The sequence below is a fragment of the Cnephaeus nilssonii genome, assembly GCF_951640355.1.
Source record: "Cnephaeus nilssonii genome assembly, chromosome: 22".
Taxonomy (NCBI): Eukaryota; Metazoa; Chordata; class Mammalia; order Chiroptera; family Vespertilionidae; genus Cnephaeus; species Cnephaeus nilssonii.
Window position 1 is genome coordinate 3679754 of NC_137093.1, and position 21762 is coordinate 3701515.

Here is a 21762-nt window from a genome sequence, read left to right on the forward strand (position 1 = left end):
TGGCCGCGCTCCGAGGGAGGGGTGGGCGGCCATGTGCGCCTGCTCTCCACCCGTCCCCCAGCTCGGGGTGCCCCTGGCCGGGGAGACCAGGGCAGTCGTTAGCAAGAGGGGCAGCCTGGGGGTTCTGAGGCCGGGAGAGAGCCTTGGGGTGTGCTAGCAGGAGAGCGTGAGGGGGAGTTGATAGCTCCCCTCCCTGGAAATAAAGGGTTTGTTTATTCTTTGGCTTAGCGGGCATTTGGCTCGGCGATTTGCCATGTGTTTTCAGAAAACAGATAGTCAGTAGCTGGGCCCTACTCCCCCACACCTCCCTGCATTGTTAGCTATTTGCTTGATTTAGGCAAGTGGGGGGGGGGTCGTTGGGGGAGGACTTGGCGCGCCCTGTGTCCCTGGGGACTCAGCCAGCCCCCCCGCCAGGGCCAGGGAGAGGGATCTTGGCCGCTTACCTTCTCTGACACTCTTAGCAAGCTGTGCTGCTGTGAGCCCGGCCCCTGCGCCCTGCCTCTCCTCGCCCCAGCCACCCCGAGAGTGCGTGTTCTCTGCGCCCGCGCGGCACGGCACGGGGCAGACAAGCTCAGAAACGGGTGGGGACCCGGCCGTGGCAGGAGGATGGGGGAAAGCGACGTTCTGGGGAGCTGCTCACGGCAGGAGAGGGGCCGTGTCAAGGCCATGGAGAGCAGTGCCCGTGGGGGTAGAAGGAAGAGATGAGCTTATCTTCCCACCTACCCAGAAGCCTCCTCTTCAGATGTCCTCTGCGTGCGGAGCGAGCCTGCAGCCCTCCCTCGACTCGTGGTGTCACCAGCACGGGTTCCTGCTCTGGGACACGGGACGCCGCCCCCAGCCGGAGCTGGTCACGGCAGAGACGCTCCCAGGTCGAGCCCGGTTAGAGGGGGCTGGAGGGCAGGGTGAGCGTGTAGGCCGCTGCCGCAGAAACCAGTTTGCCTGGGCGGTGGAGGTAGCCACGGGCAAGATAGGAACGGATGAGCGTGGCTGTTCCCAATAAAACTTTATTCGTGGACTCGGAAACCTCCATTTCATATCATTGTCACATCACGAGATATTCCTTTTTTCCCAACATTGAAGAATATAAAAACCTCCTTAGCTCGTGGGTCATACGAAACTTGGTGGAGCCCTCGCTGGGTTGCCTCAGTGGATAGAGCGTCGGCCTGCAGACTGAAGGGTCCTGGGTTTGATTCCGGTCAAGGGCACAAGGATGGTGGGCTCGATCCGGAGTGTGGGGCGTGCAGGAGGCAGCCGATCCATGATGCTCTCTCATCATTGATTCTCTCTCCCTCTCCCTTCCTCTCTGAAATCAGTAAAAACATATTTTTAAAAACAAACAAGAAACCTGGTGGTGAGCCGTGTTGGCCGCGGGCTGGTTTGCTGAGCATGAGCTGGCAGCGCTGAGTAGAGGCCTGATGATGCCGAGTCCTCCTGACAGAGGCGTGACGGGGCCGCCCTCGCCCGCCCGTGTGCGCACACACGCACCTTGCACTCCGGGACCATTGCCTCACAGCCTCAGTCAGCCCTCAGTGCTGCCCACATCCAGTCAGACCGGAAGCTCGGCTTCTCTGTGAGTCAGGGAGGAAGGGACTGGAGGAGGGACACGTGGGTCAGGGTTGACACGTCCCGCTCTGGGAATCTCGGGCTATGGTTCTGCATCGGGCCTGGCGAGCCCTCGGACACTCAGAACTACCGGACGAGCGGGTTGAGAGCGCGTGGGTTCGGCCTCACCCCTCCGGATGTGCACGCACACATCACACACGCATGCACCCCCTCAGCGTGGGCTGCAGCCAGGACTCAGCAGGGACCAGTTCCAGATTCCCCCGACTCGGAAGATGACTCCAAAAATACACGTTTGCGCTTCGATTCCCAAAGCGCACACGCCACGGTTGCGCCCTATTGTGGGCGCGTCCCTTCGCCGCAGTGTTAGCGCCGTTTGTGGGCTCCTCGGTTTAAGGGGGATTGAGGGACTGCAGTTCCTTCCGAGGGGAGTGGACCCAGTGTCAGGAGCCCGAGGAGCGGTGGGGGGACCGCAGGTCGGAGAGGAGACCGAGGGAGCGTGAGGGCTGTCAGACTGCACGTGAAGGGAAGTCGTTCAGTCTGCATGCAAAGGGGGAGAAATGGGTCGGAAGCCACAGGAGACAGCTTAAACCTAAAGACTTATCCAACGATGCAACGAGTCACATCATCCATTTTATGACTGTCACTTGAGGCGTAATCTGAACAGATTGGGCGGGGACGCTGTAGAGAAATGGGGTTTGACTTACGAAGGTGGCTTGGGAATCAGACGGGAGGAGGGGGTGAGGGGTCCCAGCTCAGGAGGCGAGTCAGGCCTGGAGCGCTGCGGGGAGGAAGGTGGCAGGAAGCGCCTGTCACGGCTTTGTGCTGGTCACAGGCGCTTCCGGGGTGCAGGAGGCGGAGAGCGCGGCCACAGGGCAGCCGGGTTTGTGCCCGAGGATATGCTAAGTTCCGGTCCACCTCTCTCCGGTGACTTGGGTCATGACCTGCCGCCAGGCAGGTTGCTGACGTCTCTCGGCCCTGTTTGTTCTCAGATTTTATGATTTTAAGATAATGTTGTTCTTCAGCCTGTTTCTGTTTGCTCTCTAGCAGAAAAGTCAGTCGGAGTTGGATTGGCATCCTTAGGGGTCAGATACATGGACTCCCAGTGAGGTCCAGGGAGGGTGCTGGGTGCTGTGTTCACCTCTCATCCCCCTCCCCCACCCTCCCAACTTAGCACCCTCCCCACCCTCCCCACCTGGCACCCTTCCCACCTCCTTATCCTCCCTCACTCCCCACCCGCACCCCTCACTGCTCCTCTGACTCCCGGCTAGGAACAGCCCCGGTGCCTGAGGTGGGGCTGGAGAGGGGAAGCTGGTGACGCCCAGGTAATGGGCCGGCGGCCGCGTCTGGTTTCTGGGTGCTTCAGCTGCAAGAGGCATGCCCCCCGCAGCGCCCAGTGTGTCCCTGCACCTCCGACCCCTCCTCTGGCGTCTTGCGGGGGCAGGCAGCAGCCACACTCATTTCCTTGCATCATGATGCCGGAAGTCCGAGGCAGCGGCTTGCCGGACGGACGGTGGAGGGAAAGGTGCGCCGGCCCCGGACAGGAGCGGGGGCTTTGCCTGGTGCCGGTTACGTGCCCTGTTTCTCCGCCGGATCGGGCTCCGGAGGCAGAGCCTGCACCGCGGTGCCTGGGACCGTCTTCACACCCCGTGCGAGCGAGGGCGGCTCAGCCGCGTGGGGCGGATGGGGCGCAGGCTTCCTTCGGTTCAGTAGCACCGTGATCTCGCGGTGGTGGGGGGGGGTGGGGACAGGCCCCGGGGAGCAGGGCACCCTCCTCACCTTGTCCGGTGGCTGCGGCCTCTCGGGGCCTGGGAGTGGCTTGTCAGGGAAGGGCCTCCTGGGATGGCTGAGCCCTTCTGCTTTCCCAGCCCGTGCTCCTGGTGGGGCTCTGGGACCCTGTGGGTGGGGTTGTACTTGGATTCGCTGAGATTGACAGTCAAGGTTAAAAGCGTTACGTCCCTGCCGTGGGCCCGGTCCCATGCTGGATAGAGTGTAGTTAGTCCTTGGGTATCTACAAAGACCACGACACGGATGCTACCTGGTCACTGTCCTAGCAGGCCCTGGGGACACAAAGTTGGAGGCACACACTAGATGCCCAATAAATGCGCAAAGACATCAAATCAGCACGGTTAGCTTAATTCCTGAAGACCATGAAGCTCAGAGAGAGCTGGGTGGTGTGGATCACTGGAATGATGGAGAATAAGGACACAGACATGGAGATGTGAGAATCATGGCACTTACAGTCCCATTATAGCTGCTCAGGCGCGTGCAGCGGCTGGCCGGGTGTGTGCGCCGGGAGCCAGAGGCAGAGGCGCGGGCTGCTGCCGGGGCTGCCGGGGGACTCCCGCAGCGGGCGGGAGGGTGGGTCACTGCCCCCCGAGGCCCTCTGAGCTTCAGGTCAGCCAGGGCCGCCTGCGAGCCCCGCGGACTCCTCCCAGAGGTTGGGTGTCTGTCCTGCTGTCCGCAGCCTCGGGAAGGACATGGGTCCTGTTTCATTTCAGCATCTTCTGCTTCGCAGTCGCTTCCCGCCCGGCCTGCGGGTCAGGGCCCACTGGAGGCGTGGACACGGCAGTGGGCATGCTCACCCCTTGCCCTGCAGAAAGGACAGCGTTTAGAAACAGGATTCAGTTTCTTAACTGGGAACTCACTTCCTGTTTCTAACACTGTGTTTGTCCCATGAGCAGTTATAGGGAGCCCTTTACTTGGGGGTGCGCTGTCTGTCTAAGTAGGTTATGATGTTATGACTCTCCTCCTCACCCTGGTCAGGTGTGCTGTGACCATTCGACAAAGAACACGGGTTCATAGACAGGCACCAGAATTTACACGCAGACACACACACGGAGGTCCAGACGAAGTGACCCGTGCCACAGACCGTCTGGGAATGATGTCATGTTTTCGTTTTCATGGATCCAGAAGTCATGCTAAGAATCAGTGGGCTGTTATTATAAAAAGGCAGATGTGCCCTGGCTGGTTCGGCTCAGTGGATAGAGAGTCAGCCTGCGGACTGAAGGGTCCCAGTTTGATTCCGGTCAAGGGCACATGCCCGGGTTGTGGGCTTGATCCCCCGTAGGGGGCGAGCAGGAGGCAGCCGATCAATGATTCTCTCTCATCATTGATGTTTCTATATCTTCCTTTCTCTCCCTTCCTTTCTGAAATCAGTAATATATATATATATATATATATATATATATATATATATATAATAAAAATAAATAAAAAGGCAAATGTGGGATTGGCTTCAGAAATAAATATCTGAGCTCTGGCTGGTGTGGCTCACTGGATAGAGCGTCAACCTACAGACTGAAGGGCAGGTGCGATTCCCGTCAAGGGCACATGCCCGGGTTGCGGGCTTGATCCCCAGTAGAGGGTGTGCAGGAGGCAGCCGATCAATGATTCTCTCTCATTGATGTTTCTATCTCTCCTTTCCTCTCTGAAATCAATAAAAATGTATTTTAAAAGATAAATAAATAAATATCGGAGACTGTGGGACAGTGGGGTGAACAGCTTTAAAGAGCGCGTTCCTGCCTTCACGCGGTGCATGTCCGTGACCCTGTGCCACGTGCTGGCGATACGGGGCCACGTGGAAGGGCTGCCCCGGGACAGGGAGGCCTCGGGGGAGTGGCCTCAGGACAGGCTACTCTGGGGAGGTGGCCTTTGATCTGAAGGTTGAAAAGGAACCAGAGTTCCAGGCAGAGGGACCACATGCAGCGGTCCTGAGGCAGGGGTGTGCGGGGTGTTCAAGGGGCAGACAGGTCCATGGAGCCAGACAGAGTGAGGGGAGGCGGGACAGGGGGAGCTGGGGAGACAGAGGGGAGGCGGGACAGGGGGAGCTGGGGAGACAGAGGGGAGGTGGGACAGGGGAGCTGGGGAGACAGAGGGGAGGTGGGACAGGGGAGCTGGGGAGACAGAGGGGAGGTGGGACAGGGGGAGCTGGGGAGACAGAGGGGCGGTGGGACGGGGGAGCTGAGGAGACAGAGGGGCGGTGGGACGGGGGGCTGGGGAGACAGAGGGGAGGTGGGACAGGGGGAGCTGGGGAGACAGAGGGGCGGTGGGACAGGGGGAGCTGGGGAGACAGAGGGGAGGCGGGACAGGGGGAGCTGGGGAGACAGAGGGGCGGTGGGACAGGTGGGGCTGGGGAGACAGAGGGGAGGCGGGACAGGGGGAGCTGGGGAGACAGAGGGGAGGTGGGACAGGGGAGCTGGGGAGACAGAGGGGAGGTGGGACAGGGGAGCTGGGGAGACAGAGGGGAGGTGGGACAGGGGGAGCTGGGGAGACAGAGGGGCGGTGGGACGGGGGAGCTGAGGAGACAGAGGGGCGGTGGGACGGGGGGCTGGGGAGACAGAGGGGAGGTGGGACAGGGGGAGCTGGGGAGACAGAGAGGAGGTGGGACGGGGGAGCTGAGGAGACAGAGGGGCGGTGGGACGGGGGGCTGGGGAGACAGAGGGGAGGTGGGACAGGGGGAGCTGGGGAGACAGAGGGGCGGTGGGACAGGTGGGGCTGGGAGACAGAGGGGAGGTGGGACAGGGGGAGCTGGGGAGACAGAGGGGAGGTGGGACAGGTGGGGCTGGGGAGACAGAGGGGCGGTGGGACAGGTGGGGCTGGGGAGACAGAGGGGAGACGGGACAGCTGGAGCTGGGGAGACAGTGGAGGTGGGACAGGTGGGGCTGGGAGACAGAGGGGCGGTGGGACAGGGGGGGCTGGGAGACAGAGGGGCGGTGGGACGGGGGAGCTGGGGAGACAGAGGGGCGGTGGGACAGGGGGGGCTGGGAGACAGCCCCCGGTCTGGCTCTAAGAGGATTGAGCCTCTCCCTCCGGGAGGCTGGGACAGGTGCAGAGTGGCCTGGGAGCGGCCCGTGCTCCCTGTGGGGGAAGCACGCCTGCCTGATTTCTGACCCTGGTTCTAGCATCACCACGTTTTCAAGGTGATCATCATTCCTTCCGCTTCCAAATGCCCACAGAGAGGACGCGGCCTGTCGTCCCCCCAGGCCTGGCAGGACCCAGCCAGACTGTTTGTTTTTGCCGGAAGGGGAAGTGGGTCAGGCTGTTTGGCAGTTCAGGCATGGAGTCCCGGTTCTATTGCAGGCCCTGGTCTCCATGGAAATGAAAACTAGTGTTTGTCATGCCTGTTCCTGGACTGAATTCCAAACTCTGGGCTGAACAGAAGTTGCAGGAAAGCCCGGGTGGGGGTGGGATGAGGAGGCCCTGCGTTGGGGGGGAGAGCTCTCCTCGGGGTGAGCGGGAATGGCCAACGGCATGCCCGGCCCGGCCTCCCCCGCGCCCCCGGACCGCGTGCCCGCACCAGGGAGACGGAAGTTCTGCTCTTCTCGCTCGGCCAGGGCTTTCTGTGGGCCTTGCCCTCGTGGTAGTTGGTCATAAATTCATCCACCGAAGCCACGGCTGGGGCTTCCCCCACAACCAGGAATTCATTCCAGGCGTAAGTGGGTCTCTAAGGAGAAAGTGTCTGGGTTTCAATCAGCTGGACGCGGCGTAGGTGGGCTCTGCCACCTTCCATTCCCTGCGAGACTGAAAGAAATTGTCCAGACTTGGCCTCGGTACTTGGACAAGCCAGGGAAGGAGGAACGGGTGAGGAGCTTGCTGCGCACGGGCAGCGCCCTTCTTCGTCCACAGTGTAGACAGAGACAGTGCCAGCCAGGGACCGAGCCGGAGAGCGGGCGGCCTGGCCAGGGGGCCCTGTGGCCGATGTCCGGTGGCCGGTGGCTGGTTAGTGAGCTGGAGAGCTGCCCGGGGCGGAACGGGAGTGAGTCCTGGTTCCACCTTCTTGTTCCACATTCCAGGACAGAGGGGCCGTCCCTGAACCGTGTGCACTTTACCCAGAGGCCCCTGGGGAGCCCCGGCAGTGTCCACAAGTCCCCACACCGAGTACAGCACGCTCCTCTCCCGGGTGCTCTCGGGGCAGCTCAAGGAGCCCGTTCTGTGACGGGCATGCTGTGAGCTGCGGGAGGAGAGGCGTCATCTCAGGAGCGCCTGCCCGGCTGAAAAGCACCTGCTGGGCATCCGACCAGGGGCGCCGGGCGCTGCTCCTGCTGCGGGTCCGACCAGGGGCGCCGGCTGCTGCTCCTGCTGGGCATCCAACCAGGGGCGCCGGGCTGGCCGTGGGGCGCAGCAATAGCGGAGACCCCCGCTCCGTGGTCACGAACTGTGAAAGCATGCAGGGGCCCCGCCCTCTTTCCCTTCGCTTGTCAAAGAGAAAAGTGACAGCAGCCGACACAACAGCCGTCCGGTGTGAATGAGTCACAAACACGCCTTTTTGGTCAGGTTGACGAGAAGTCTGTTTTGGTGCCACGGATTTCAGTCATCGGAGATGAGCCATGAGGGGGAAGAGGCCGACATGGCTGCTCGGCGCCGTTACTAAAGGCAACAGCAAAAGCGTGTGTCCCGGACGCCCGTGGCCGTGCTGCCGCCGGGTGGCCACGTGCGACCCCGAGCTCGCTCCCTCAGGGGACCGGCCCCCGCGGCAGAGCTGCGCAGGGTTAGCTCCCAGGCGACGGGGTGACCGCAAAGAGTGGGCTCCAGGCGTGGTCCCGGGAGCTCCTCTTAGGGGAGCAGTAGTCCATGTCTCACCCTTTCGAACCCAGCCCCATCCAACACCCTAAAAAGTGGGGGAGCACTGGGCGTTGCCTGTGCAGCTGCCTGTAAACCCTGGGGGCAGCCCTGCCCCCTCTGGACGGCCCCCCACGCCCTCGGCACCGGGCTCTCCCGGGTTCCTGCGCCGGCGGCTTGACTTCCGTGGGTAAAGGGGCCGAGACCGGGAAGTCCAGGATGCTACAGCAGGCAGAGAGCGGGCCTGGCAGGTGTTTCTATCAGGTGGCTTGGTGTTGTGCTTTCTAAGGAGGAGGGTACAAGGGGGGTTGGGGGCCCGCTGGGATTTGGGATTTGGGCCATTTCCCCCTCTGCACGGTGCTGGCTGGGTCTGTCTGCCCACCTGCGTGCTGTGGCTTTAAGAGGGTACAGACCTGCTGAGCGGCAGGCAGGAATGCCGAAAGGAGCCCGGTAAACTAAGCTGAACTGAGAACCTGTGTAGGTAGACAGCCGGCACGGAGGCATGTGCAGGAGCGTGTAAATTTCATGCAAATGTTATGCAAATACACCTGGTCCTTCTGGCTCAGACACCTGAGCATGTGCTGTGGGAGAATTCGTGGGGAGCTGGCGAGTTCGCGTGATGCTTGCAGTGATGTTGGAAGGGACTGGGAGGAGTATGGATGTGTCTTCGGAATTGGCTCGGGATGGGAGGTGACATCATCCCACCGGGTGCTGAGTGGCCGCCGGACCCTGAGACGGCATCTCCCAGCTCAGCCGCGGCAGCTCCGGGCTCCGCACCAGGGCAGGTGTGTGCCGCGTCCGCTGTCTCTCTGCTCAGCGAGTCCCCCCAGTGGTAGATGCCGCCGAGCAGCCGACACACTCTCGGAGCTGGTGCCCGTTTCTGCCCTCTGGGGCGGGCACAACGCTGACTCCTGATCCTGTAAGACACGTCCTTGGGACAGTGACCCTCACGTTCCAGCGGCAGCCGGTAGCTGTGGTGCTGATTTAACACGCAGGCTCGTTGACCACCCCCGGAATGGTCGCCAATTGGGGGGGAGGGTGCTGGGGTTCTGTGCTTTCAGGAGCCACCCAGTGTACCTGCTCCCCGCTGTGGGGTGATGCTTGGGAGGGGAGGGGGCAAGGATCCGTGTTCCACACGTCACAGAGAGGAACAAAGACGTCTGTGATAATAAGGCCTCAGTAATACTGAGCACCCATGTTCCAAGCACTGCACCAAATATCGTACTTATGTTACTGCATTTAACCATCGTCCTGCGAGGTAGGTATTAGTCTCTCTCATTCATCCGATAAGAAAAGGGAGGCTTAGAGGCCAAGGTCACCCAGCAGGGGCAGAGCTGGGCTCAGCCTGAGCCTGCGGGGCCCGAGCAGGCCTCAGTGAGCGAGCGTCTCCTCTGAACTGGCTTTCTGCCTTTTTAAGTGGCCTCTTGTGGGCTCGGTGCCCGGGAGCATCGGGCGGCTTAACGAGTGAGCAGTGCCTGGGGGAGCGAGTCCAGCTCTGCTTGATCACCCAGGTGGTCGCAGGGCTGGGCTTTCGAGGTGGGGGAACAGGAGTGAACAGGAGGTGCCAGGACTGGGGAGGGGTCCCTCCTGGGAGTGAGCGGGAAGGAAGGGGCAGGGTGGAGAGTGGGAGGCGCAGGGTGTGGGCAGCAGGTACATGTTCTGTGATCTCTGGGGCAGAAGGAACGGGTTTCTTTGAAGACAAGTTACCGTGATGAGGACCTCGGGGACATTGCCGACCTACTCCGTCTGCTCGGGCTCTGCTTCTGAGCAGTGCAGGGGCGGCTGGCCAGGAGCCGGCTTGCCCACAAGACCTGCCTGTGTCCGCGGGGCGGAGGGTGGGAGAGAAAGCCGAGCCCAGCGGTGGGGGCTCCCCGCCCCGGGGTGGGGTGGGAGGTGCTGCAGTCGCTGCAGAAGGCCCGGGAGCCTTTGTCCTCGTTCCACATGCCCCCGTTTTCCAAGGACTTCCGCCCGGCGTCGCTCCAGGGAGTGGGATCAGGTTGTCGATCAGGATGAGGTGCTGTGGTCAGGCTGAAGGAAGCACTATTTGCTAGCCAGGTAACCGGGAGGAGTAGAGCAGGCTTTGTTGGAGATCTCAAGAATAGGAGGGATGGGAGGGAGGGACCTCTGCCCGCCCCGCCCCCGGCCAGGGGCTGCAGGTGGCCGGCGGTCCCATGGGCCTTTGTGGGGAGAGTTGACTACAGGAATCCCTTTCATGCGTGTTTTGCTTCAATCACACCATTTCTGGTGATGCTCTGTGAGTCCAGGCCTCCATCCTTCCCGGGACCGTTCTCTCCTCTCCTATCATGCCCTTCAGCTCCTAACTCTAACACATTTTTCTGAATTTGGCTTAAGTCTCAGTGCCATATTCTTTTTAAAACGATATTTTTATTGATTTCAGAGAGGAAGGGAGAGAGAGATAGAAACATGAACGATGAGAGAATCACTGATCGGCTGCCTCCTGCACGCCCCACACTGGGGATCGAGCCCACAACCCGGGCCTGTGCCCTGACTGGGAATTGAACCGTGACCTCCTGGTTCATGGGTCCACGCTCAACTGAGGCACACCGGCCGGGCAAGGGCCGTGTCCTTAAGGAAGCCTTTCTTGGTCTCTCGAGCCCGGCCAGGACTCCCTCGCTCTCTCCTGTCGCCACTCATCGCTGATGTTGAAATGCCAGGAGCGGGAACGTCCACGCAGGTCCTCGCCCTCCCGCGTGGACGCAGCGCCCGGCTCTGGCCCGGTGCTCAGCAGACGCTGTGGAAGGAAGACCAGACGTGACGTCACGTTTCCAGGGTCAGGCCCTTGGCCGCCTGTTTCTCAGGTTTCTCATAAGTGACGTGCGAGTTGGGTGTATTAATTCTAAACTCCGGAAGGGGATCTTCGTCCACCAGCCCCTTCGTTAGCGGTCTTCCTTCCCTTTCTGTAGCAAATCTGCCGTCAGTTTTGGCTTTAAAATGCCAAGCTTTTGGCCCCAAAGCGGCCAGAGGTGGCCTCTGAAAATGGTTCGCCCTTCACTAGACCCAGAAAACCCCACGGAATCATGCAAATCAAGGGGCTCAAGTCTTCGTGTTCGCTTTAAGAACACACGTGAAGCCGAAACCGGTTTGGCTCAGTGGATAGAGCGTCGGCCTGCGGACTGAAAGGTCCTAGGTTCAATTCTGGTCAAGGGCATGTACCTTGGTTGCGGGCACATCCCTGGTGGGGGGTGTGCAAGAGGCAGCTGATCGATGTTTCTCTCTCATCGATGTTTCTAACTCTCTATCCTTCTCCCTTCCTCTCTGTAAAAAATCAATAAAATATATTTAAAAAAAAAAAAAGAACACATGTGAACTGCCCAGGCCGTCAAGGGCATGCAGATTCGAAAAGCCACCACGTGTCTGAAGGAGGGCCCTTTAAGAAGCAGGCGGCGCCATCCCGTCGTTACAGAGGTGGAGTCGGGGTGTGCCCAGGCCGAGCGGTGGGCTGGACACGGCCGGTGGCCCAGGAGGTGCTGACTGTGTGCTGCACAAGCTTAACAACCAGAGGGCGATGCTGAGCTTCCGGGTTTCGGTGCAGACTCTTTGGTCGTCGAGCACATTCAGGTGAACAAAGCTCCTGAGATGCGAGATGTGGCGTAGAACCTACAGAGCCCGCGGGCAGGTTAACCCACGTGAGCTCTCCCTGCAAAGGCCAGACTGTCCCTCAGCCAGAGGAGGGTGCACAGAAGAAAAAGATCTCCCAGAAGAAACAAAAACATTTGGCCCGGAGTAAACTCAGCATAAAGTAAATCTAGTAAAAGTAAAAGTAAAAATAAACCCCGAGATTTTGACATATAATGCAACACTGTTATCAGTAATGGTGGCAGGATCAGATTGGAGTTTGTGTGAAAGACACAGTACTGTAGGTTATGAGAGACACGGGAACCTTTTTTAATCCTCACCCAAGGATATATTTATTGATTTTGAGAGAGAGAGGAAGGAAGGGGGGGGGGAGAGAAAAGAGAGAGAGAGAGAGAGAGGAACCTTGACCAGTTGCCTCCCATATACGCCCCAACTGTGGATCAAACTGAAACCTAGGTATGTGCCCTGCCTGGGAATCGAGCCCGTAACCTTCTGGTGTGTGGGGTGCTCCAACCAACTGAGCCAGCCACCCAGGGCTGGAATTGGTTTTATTTGCTCAGCGGGATCCAAAGCCATCCTATCTAATAAAAGAGTAATATGCAAATTGACCGTCACTCCAAGCCACAAGATGGCCACCCCCATGTGGTCAAAGAAGGCTACCCCCATGTGGACAGAAGATGGCCACCACAAGATGGCCTGCAGGGGAGGGCAGTTGCGGGGGACCAGGCCTGCAGGGGAGGGCAGTTGTGGGCAATCAGGCCAGCAGGGAGGGCAGTTAGGGGTGACTGGGCCAGCAGAGGAGGGCAGTTGTGGGGACCAGGCCTGCAGGGGAGGGCAGTTGTGGGAGACCAGGCCTGCAGGGGAGGGCTGTTGGGGGGAACCAGGCCTGCAGGGGAGGTCAGTTGGGGGAGGGGGGACCAGGCCTGCAGGGGAGAACTGTTGGGGGGGACCAGGCCAGCAGATGAAGGTAATTGGGGGAGACCAGGCCAGTAGGGGAGAGCAGTTGCGGGGGGGACCAGGCCTGCAGGGGAGGGCAGTTGGGGGGGCAGGCTTTCAGAGGAGGGCAGTTAGGAGTGACCATGCCAGCAGGGGAGGGCAGTTAAGGTTGACAGGGCCAGCAGGGGAGGGCAGTTGGGGATGACCAGGACTGCAGAGGAGGACAGTTAGGGGCAACCAGACTGGCAGGGGAGGCCAGTTAGGGGTGATCAGGCCAGCAGGGGAGCAGTTAGGTGTCGATCAGGCTGGCAGGGGAGTTTTTAGGGAGTGATCAGGCTGGCAGGCAGAAGCGGTATGGGGCAGTCAGGCAGAGGCAGGTGACCGGTTTGGAGCCGGGCCTAAACGGGTGGTTGGACATCCCTCAAGGGGTCCCAGATTGGAGAGGGTGCAGGCTGGGCTGAGGGACAACCCTCCCCCACCCCTGTGCACGAATTTCGGATAATGGGCTGCCTGTAAAAAGAGTTTCCGACTTGAGCGAGTCTAGCAGTGATTTTTCTGAGTTGGAACTTAGCTCCGAAGCTTCTGTGTGGTGCAGGTGGGGGGACTTGGGGGAGGAACCGTGGAGGCGTAGCCATGGAAGAGGGTGGTCCGAAGTGAGGAATTTACATTTAGAAGCAACATAGAGGACGGAGGGAAGACGAGGCAGGAGGTCGGCTTCTTTTCTCTCTTCATCCAGCTCCCCAGCCAGCCCAGCAAACACCCATTTTTGAATACTTGGCTCTGAGAAACTCGATAATCAGATAGGCCCACGTTTCACCTCCGGTCCTGCCCCTTGCCCGTCTGTGGGACTTGGGGTGAATCAATCAGTCAGAAATTCAATGTTATCAACTGAGAAAGAAGACTGATGGTAACGTCCATTAACGCTTCCGAGGCTGGTTGAGACGATTAAATAAGATAACACGTGATGAATGCTTGGTGCTGTGCCGGGGATTGTTAGACGTCCATAAAGGATTTGCTCTTTTGTTACTATGAACAGGCCGGGATTAGGTTTGGGAGAGGTCGTGGTGCTGGCGTTGTTAATGCCGTGGCTATGAAGGCCTTCGCCAGCCAGAGTCAAACAGCCGACCTGAGCGCGCACAGCCCCGAGCATCGCCCTGGGCTACCTGGGAGGGGCAGGGAGTGTTAATGCTTAATCACGTCAGAGGTGGAGATTCGGAGAACTTTCTGGAGAAGGTGGGGTTTGAGATGGACCTTAAAGGATGAACCGGACTCCACCCAGGGGGTCGGTAAGGAGGGGAAGGACGACGAGTGAGCGGATGGATGGCATGGAGTCAGGAGGGAGCAGACTGAGAACCACACTAAGAAAGCGGCCGGAGATAAGTCGGACTAAAACACAGGAGCTCTCAGAGGCAGGAGGTAAAGCGTCTAAATATAGGTGAGTGTCCATCCTTTCAGTAGAGAACTTGGAGCTCCATTCTGAGGATTTTAGACTTTAATGGATGCTGGTAGGGGGCGGGAGGTAGTATTGGGCTTATATTCAGACAGACTTAAGGACAAGGTTATGAGTGGGTATGGAAGAGAAGGAGATGGAGGCGGACACTTAGGCTATTGCAGTCGGCTAGCCAGAGGCATTGACCTGCCTTGCTGCCCGGGGAGGGGGGGGGGGGCGGGGGGGGGAGGCAGCAGGGGCTGGGAGCGTCCCTGAAGTACCACTGACCGGCTCAGTGACTGGTGCTTATGGGGTGAGCTGGAAGAGGTGGGTTTGCAGCCTGAGAGACCAGGGAGTGATCATGCTGTTGAGAAGGGGGGAGGACGGGGGATGGTTTTCAGTGGGTGGTGCTCCGGGGACATTGGGGACCTTGTGGAGGAAATGTCCTGGCCGCAGACTGTGCCCTGGAGCTGGGAGCGGGCGGAGCTAGGCGGCAGGTGGGGTCCTTGCTTGGGGGCAGAGTTGGAGGCACAGGAGCGGGAGCGGGCGGGCGCATCTTTGGAGAAGGACCGCATTTCTTCTCCGGTAGCCGAGGAGCCCGCGGCCCAGGCAGGACGATACGGGAGGCGTGTGTCACCAGGGGGAGGAGGTTTTCAGGAACGTGGGTGATTAGGTCTTACAAGCATCAAGATTAAAGTGACAAGTGACCCCTACGCTGTGCGTTGACCTTTTGAAAGCATTTTAGGCCCCGTGGGTGGCTGAGGTGGGGCCGCCGAGGTGGGGCCCCGGGGATGAGGAAGTCCTGGACATTCGGCTGGAGGGCTGATAGTCCCTGTGGTGTGGAGGTTGGAGTGAGTTTCCTCTGAGTAAGAATGTGTTGCCCAGCCCTTGCCTGCATGTCTCCTCCTCAGCGATTCGGGGGACAGAGATCGCCCCGTTCCTGAGCCCGGAATCCCGCGGAAGAGGTGCCTTGTCGAGGACGGGCAGGAGCCAGGCTGTGGGGCGTGCTCGGGGCCAGCCGCACGGCCGAGCTCCTCAGCAGAGCTGGGGTTGGGCGGAGTTCCTGGCTGGTCCTCGGCTCCGTGATCCCAGGAGCCAGTTTAAAACCTGGAGAACTTGGCTGCGGTGGCCCGTGGCCCGGAGCGAGGAGCTGCCCGGAAGTGAGCCCCGGGGTCTGCCCGGGGCGCTGGGGCCGGGGCGCGGGGAGCTCAGCGTTCCCCGGGGAAAGGAGCAGGCCTCTCGGGGTAGGTTTGTGGTCGTGAAGCGGGTCGGAGTCCGAGGATGGGCGAGGCCGGAAGAGCCTCATTTTTAAATCACAGTCAATGTCGGTAGAGCGAGTGAGTTCCTAAATGTAAACTCTGTTTCGAGGTGGAGTTAGACACGCTGCTGTCTTCACGCCTCCTGGTCACACCTGCCCCTCTCCTCCCTGCTCTCCTTCCAGCCCTCCACGCGTTCTCCCCAGAAGTTAGTGCGATGCGCCCCCACCCCCGCCTCATCCACGCCCTCCTGCCCGGCCCGCTGGTTTGGGCTTCGGGCTTCCTTCCATTCTCTCCGCTGAGGCTCCCGGTGGAGGTTTCTGCGGAAAGGGGCCTGGTTTTCACTGCAAATGGGTCCCACGGGGCACCTGAGGTCGCAGCTGGGTCTCTATGCAAATGACAGGTCCCTCCCTGCACTTGCCTTGCTTCGGGATCCCCAGAGGCGCCCAGAGCCGACCCTGCTCTCCGCTGCCGCCCAGTGGGCCAGGGGACCCTTGGCTTCCCTCTCCCACTGCGCTTTGGCGTTCCAGTCTCACTGTCCTTCGCTTCCACAGTCTTCACCTTCTCCTCTTTCCACCTCTTCCTCCTCTCAGAGCAAAGCAAACACCGATGAGAGCTTGACTGCACTCGGTTCGTTCCCTCCCTTTTCGGGTCTTTCCTTCTGTTCCGTTAAGAAACAAGCCAGTATCCGATGGCAGGTGCTGGCGCTGCTCCTGAGGGTTGCTGTCCACGAGTGTGGCCCTGGGGCGTGCAGGGTGCCTGCTGGACAGGAGCCGGGGAGGCGCGTCACGCGGACGTGAGAGCGGCGGCGGCTTTGTGTTCGTCTTTCCGGGGCTGGGAACACACCGATGGGGCTTACAGGGAGACAGTGCGGTGGGGTGAGCTCCAAGTCCGAAGAGCCGAAGTTTGGCTTCTCTTTGCCACACGTTGGTCTTAATTTTTAAAATAAGGATTAAAGCCCTGGCTGGTGTGGCTCAGTGGATAGAGCGTTGGCCTGCGGACTGAAGGGTCCCAGGTTCGATTCCGGTTAAGGGCACATGCCCGGGTTGTGGGCTTGATCCCCAGTAGGGGGCATGCAGGAGGCAGCTGATCCGTGATTCTCATCATTGATGTTTCTATCTTTCCCTCTCCCTTCCTCTCTGAAATCAATAATATATATATATGTATATGTATATGTATATGTATGTATATGTATATGTATATAAATATATATATATTATATACTTTAAAAATGATTAAAATAAAATAGGCATTATGGCATTTCTCACTACTGCCCCGGTGGAATGACTTAAGAACCCAGTGAAATAATACGTATGTGAATGATTTGAAATAGGATGCTTTATATGGGTAACTATCTCCCAATCAAAATGTGAAACTGGATTGGCAGCGTGTGTGGATGGGCTGATAGTATTACCTAACCTCTAAGTCAGGGGTCCGCAAACTTTTTAAACAGGGGCCAGTTCACTGTCCCTCAGACCGTTGGAGGGCTGGACTATAGTTTAAAAAAAAACTACGAACAAATTCCTATGCACACTGCTAAGTCGGCTGCTAAGCAGGACAGGCAGTGGCGGCAGAAACACCCGGCGGGCCGGATAAATGTCCTCGGCGAGCCGCATGTGGCCCGCGGGCCGTAGTTTGAGGACCCCTGCTCTAATGAGTCCTGCACCCTTAACTCTGTTTTCTCCTGGACAGTTCTTGGCATACAGTCGGGGCTCTGACAGTATTTAGGTGGATGGACAGATGATGGTTGGAGGGATGGTGGGTGGGTGAAGGGATGGTGGGTGGATGGATTGGATGGTGGGTGGGTGGAGGGATGGTGGGTGGATGGATGGGATGGTGGGTGGGTGGAGGGATGGTGGGTGGATGGATGGGATGGTGGGTGGGTGGAGGGATGGTGAGTGGGTGGGTGAAGGGATGGTGGGTGGGTGTGTGGGTGGAGGGATGGTGAGTGGGTGTGTGGGTGGAGGGATGGTGGGTGGGTGGGTGGAGGGATGGTGGATGGGTGGGTGGAGGGATGGTGGATGGGTGGGTGGATGGGTGGGTGGATGGGTGGTGGGACGGTGGAGAGGTATCTATTTGGCCCGCTTACCCCTTCCTAGCCCTGTTTCCGTTTCACAATGACACCACCGCCCTCTGTTGGCCAGCAGCAGGATTGCAGAGCAGTGAGTGTAGCTGGCCCTTTTCTCCCTCTCTCCCTAGCCCCAAACTCGGGGACCTGCCTTGGCACTCGTCACTCAGGGCTGTCTTCCCTCCTCCTCCCCCCCCCCACCTGCCCCCCTGCCCCTGCAGCACTGCCAGTAACTCGAACCGCAGCTCGCCGGCCTGCTCCCCCGTCCTGCGGAAGCGGTCCCGCTCCCCCACCCCGCAGAGCCCGGACGCAGACGCCATGGTGGAGAAGGGCTCGGACCACTCCTCGGACAAGTCCCCCTCCACGCCCGAGCAGGGCGTGCAGCGCAGCTGCTCCTCGCAGTCCGGCCGGAGTGGAGGCGGCAAGAACTCCAAGGTGAGCCGGGTCCCTGTCCTGGACGCCGCTCGCTGCTCAGCTGACGCGGGGAGCGTGGTGTTGGAGGGGCGGCGAGGTGATCGCCCTTCCTGAGGGGCCCGGGTGACTGACAGGCCTAGTGTCCCCAGAGTGTCCTGGCTCAGTGGGGTGGGGGGGGCGGCAGGGAGCCCTCCTTACGTTCCATCCTCCCGCTGAGCGCTCAGGGAAGGCTGGAGCTGGTCGCGACCCCATGGAGGAGCGGGGGCCTCACACCCGGAGGCTGGGAGGGGCTCCGGGACTCAGGACGGGTCTGTCTTCTCTTTTTTTAAAAATTTCAGAGAGGGAGAGAGAGACATCCACAATGAGAGAGAATCATGGATCGGCTGCCTCCTGCACGCCCCACACTGGGGATCGAGCAGGTGCCCTGACCGGGACTTGAACCCTGACTTCCTGGTTCATGGGTCGACGCTCTTGCTGCTTTTAGCCTCCGCCCTGGCCTCACGTGGTCTCCCTTTGGTGACATCCGTGTGATGCTCATCTGTCCGGGAAGATGGGACAGGGCCCCGCCCTCCCTCCCAGGCGTGGCACCACCATGAGCACCAGCTGTGCCTGCGGACGGGCGTGGGGGAGCCCGGGGCCTGGGCTGCTCACGGGGCCGAGAGTCCCTGCCCCTCAGCCTGGGGGAGAGGAGGTTGCTGTGGGCCCGGGGCGGGCTGGGGTCCGGGAGGCACGGGACCTGCCTCCACCAGAATCTGCCTTTTGACTTCTCGTTCCTCCTCTCCCCCTCGCCACACCCCTCCTCTGCACGCACGGCCTCAGTCGCACAGGCGCCTCTCCAAAGTAAGGCTCCCGTCTGCGTGGCTCCTCCGCCCCCGTGTCTGTAGTGCGCTGCGCCCCCCCCCCCCCCCCCCCCGCCTCCTGGCCCGTGTCTTGCTTGGTCCCTTTCCCAGGGGCCCGCCCGCTGCCAGGGCCCGCGGCCTGACGACCGAGGGCGAGGGGCTGGTTCCCTGCACCCAGGCCCCGCCCCCCACGTCTCTGCCTGCTCCCCAACACTGCCTGGGGCTGGGGACCTGCCCCCTGACACGCCCCCTGGAAGCAGAGTCCTTGGGGAAGGGAGCTCTGTCCACCTGGGCCTCGGCCCGACCCCCTGGATCTGCTTTGGTGGGTGATTCCTGATCCCTGGGGAGTCGGCTGAGGGTCCCGGGTCCCACAGATGAGTTCCGGGGGCTGGAGAGGGACTCCTTCCCTCCGCCTCCCACGGGGAGCTCTCCGTCTGAGCACCCTCGCCACCCCACCGCCGCCGCTCCTGTTCCCAGACGGCGGAGGTCAGAGGGGAACTCCTCCCAGAAGCCACCGGGGCTGCTGGACGTGGCGTGGCCCCGCGGGCTCTGCAGGCCGGGGAGGCGGCGCCAGAGTCGCTCAGGCCCCAGGACCTGAGGCCGAGGACCGTGGGCCAGGGGAGGGGAGCGGCGGGGGTAGAATGGCAGGGCCGGCTGGCACACCGTGGGGCAGCGGGCGGATGGAGCCTGAGGAAGAGAAAGCCGAGGCTGAAGTCGTGGTCTGTCAGGGTTTGGGGGGGGCGGCTGCTGTCCTTCCTCGTCCTGCAGGGCGTCCTGCGGGCTGAGGGCAGCCTGGTTCCGGCTGTTCCTGGCGCTGTGGGCCGTGGGCCGTGGGCCATGGGCTGCACGGGGAGAAGGCCCCGGAGGGAGGGGCAGGGGAGGCTGGGGACGGGGCAGGCTTGTCTGGCCACAGGGTGTGAGGTGGCCTCTGTCCCCCCTCTTGAGCGCCTCACGCCTCTGGCGGGGAGAGGGCGGAGGTGGCCGCGTGGGCATCAGGTGCTCCCTCTCTGTTCCGCCCTCAGCCTTGGCACACGCTTCCACCCGAGGGTGCAGCTCTCGGCTTCCCGGCCCTCTCGCCCTGCACCCGGCGGGCACCTGCTGGTGTCCTCAGTGACCAGGGCACTTCCGGGGCCCCTGGCGTCACCTGTCGGGCGAGGCGCGCGCCGGGAGAGCGGATTGTCCTGAGTGGGGCCTGGAGGAGTGGAGGAGTGTGAGCGCCAGGCTCCCGTCCCGGCAGAGCACAGTCCGAGAGGGAGGTCAGACACCACCCGACTGCCCACAGCCACGCCGAGGTGGGCCCGGGAGGAGGGTGCTCCCTGAATCCAGAGGCAGGAGACCCCGTGTGCGTGGGGGAGCCGGCCCTGAGCCAGGCCAGGCGCTGAGCTTCTGGAGAGGCCCGCGGAGGGGCCCACGCTGGGCGTGAACTGAGTGTCAGTCTGGGCCCTTCCCCGGAGCCGCAGAGGGAGGGGACGGGACGCAGAGCTGGGCTGCGGCAGCTCCTGGCCCCGTGGACACTCGGAGTTCCCGGCTTTGATAGCCGCCTCCCCCCGGCTTCTCTCACCGTCACCACCATCGCCACCAGCGCCACGAGCCTCCAAGCGCAGTTAGACTCAGACTGACTGGCGGCGGGCGTGCCCACCACGCCGTGGCAGCAGCGGGGCGCTCGGGGACATGCGTGTGGGCCACCTGGTCTGGATAGGAATCCGGTTCTGCACAGGGCGGTGCCTGGAGCAGAGAGTGAGGAAGAGCTGCAGGGGGAGGCGGAGAGGAGCGGGGAGTGCTTGTGTGGGGGACAGGCCCCTCGGGGAGCCGGCTCTCCGGTGGACAGATGTGGCCATGGCCAGGGACCCGGCAGCCGGAGCTATGGCCACTGCCTTCCCAGCCAGCCCCACGCCCGGCCCTCAGCTACCTGATGGAGGCGGGGACCCCAGGCTCAGGCGGGCCTGAGAGTGCTCCAGGCCGGAGCCAGGCCTCGTGCGGGCCCGTCCTCCTTCCTCGCGCCTCCACTTCTCCCTGCCCGTGTTAGTGCAGGGGCCGGACCTGCTGGTCAGCAGTGTCCCTCTCTGGAGTCTGTCCTACACGTGAGGCCGACCGGGGCAGCCCTGACCAGCGGCAGGTGCCTGTCCACGTCCCAGCACCTTGAGCTCTTGCTGCCTCCAGCTTCTGCGCTGTAGTGCTGGCTCAGGGCCACTAGGAGGCGCCTGCAGCATTCCCGCGCCTCTGGCTTCCAGGCCGGGGTGGCCCTCCCTGCGCGGGCGGGCATGTCAGCAGCCCTGTCTCTGGGCTCCTTTCCCCTGCTTGTCATCCCTCGTGTTGTGGGACAGACTTAACCTGACCACAGTGAGAGCTTGCTAGTTCCGGCTCCTGTTAGAGGGAAGCCCTGGCCCGCTGCTGCCCTCACCCAGCGGCCAGCCCCCGCCCCAGCCCCTGCCCTGGGGCGAGGTTTCAGAACTTGGCTGTTTGCAGGGCGTTGGGTGCCCCAGGCGCCGGCTCTCCAGGCCCCCCAGGCGGTGCTGCGAGTGGGCCCCTCGGCTCCCGGCCGCTCTGTCTTGGGTACTTTTCCTGACCCTCCTCCCCCTCTGCCAGTCCATGGCTAATCCGCCAGCAAAGCCCTCCACACTGCGTGGCTCCGTGCCCCCCCCCCCCCCAAGAAGGGGCGTTTCCGTGAGCCCACAGGCGGCAGCCTCCCTCCTGCCCGGGGAGGCCCACGGCCCCTCTGGCTTCCCTGCGCCTCGGGCTGGGCCACCCTCAGGGCTCCGTCCGGGGGAGCAGAGCTCGGGGGTCAGAGGCAGGTCAGAGTCCGGGACTCCTGCCCAGGGGTGCTCAGGGGCTCCGTGGGGGAGGCACAGGGTGGGCCCGTGTCCCCGGGCGCCTCAGTGGCAGGGAGAAGCTGCTCAGAAGCAGCCGATTAGGGGTCGGCTCACGCTGAGAGACAAGACAGAACTCTTGCTCATGATGTACATCTCACACGTTCCTCCTGGAGAACACGTGCTTCACTCCCTTCAAAGAGCAGATGTCCCCACGCAGGGTCACGCGGGCAGCGCCCAGGAGGGTCCCTGGCTGCGGCTGCAGCCGTCAGGGACCTTTGTTGTAAAGGCTCGG

At 61.5% G+C, this 21762-nt stretch overlaps 1 protein-coding gene across 1 annotated transcript in view; it reads left to right on the forward strand.

Annotated features, from left to right (window-relative positions):
- The window catches only part of GRAMD1B (GRAM domain containing 1B), a 100683-nt gene that overhangs the window by 46125 nt on the left and 32796 nt on the right, over nt 1-21762 (forward strand). Inside the window, exons 3-4 of the mRNA XM_079762942.1 lie at nt 17629-17842; nt 18641-18661. Coding sequence (XP_079619068.1) covers nt 17629-17842; nt 18641-18661 — 235 coding nt within the window. The remainder of the gene's footprint in view (nt 1-17628; nt 17843-18640; nt 18662-21762) is intronic.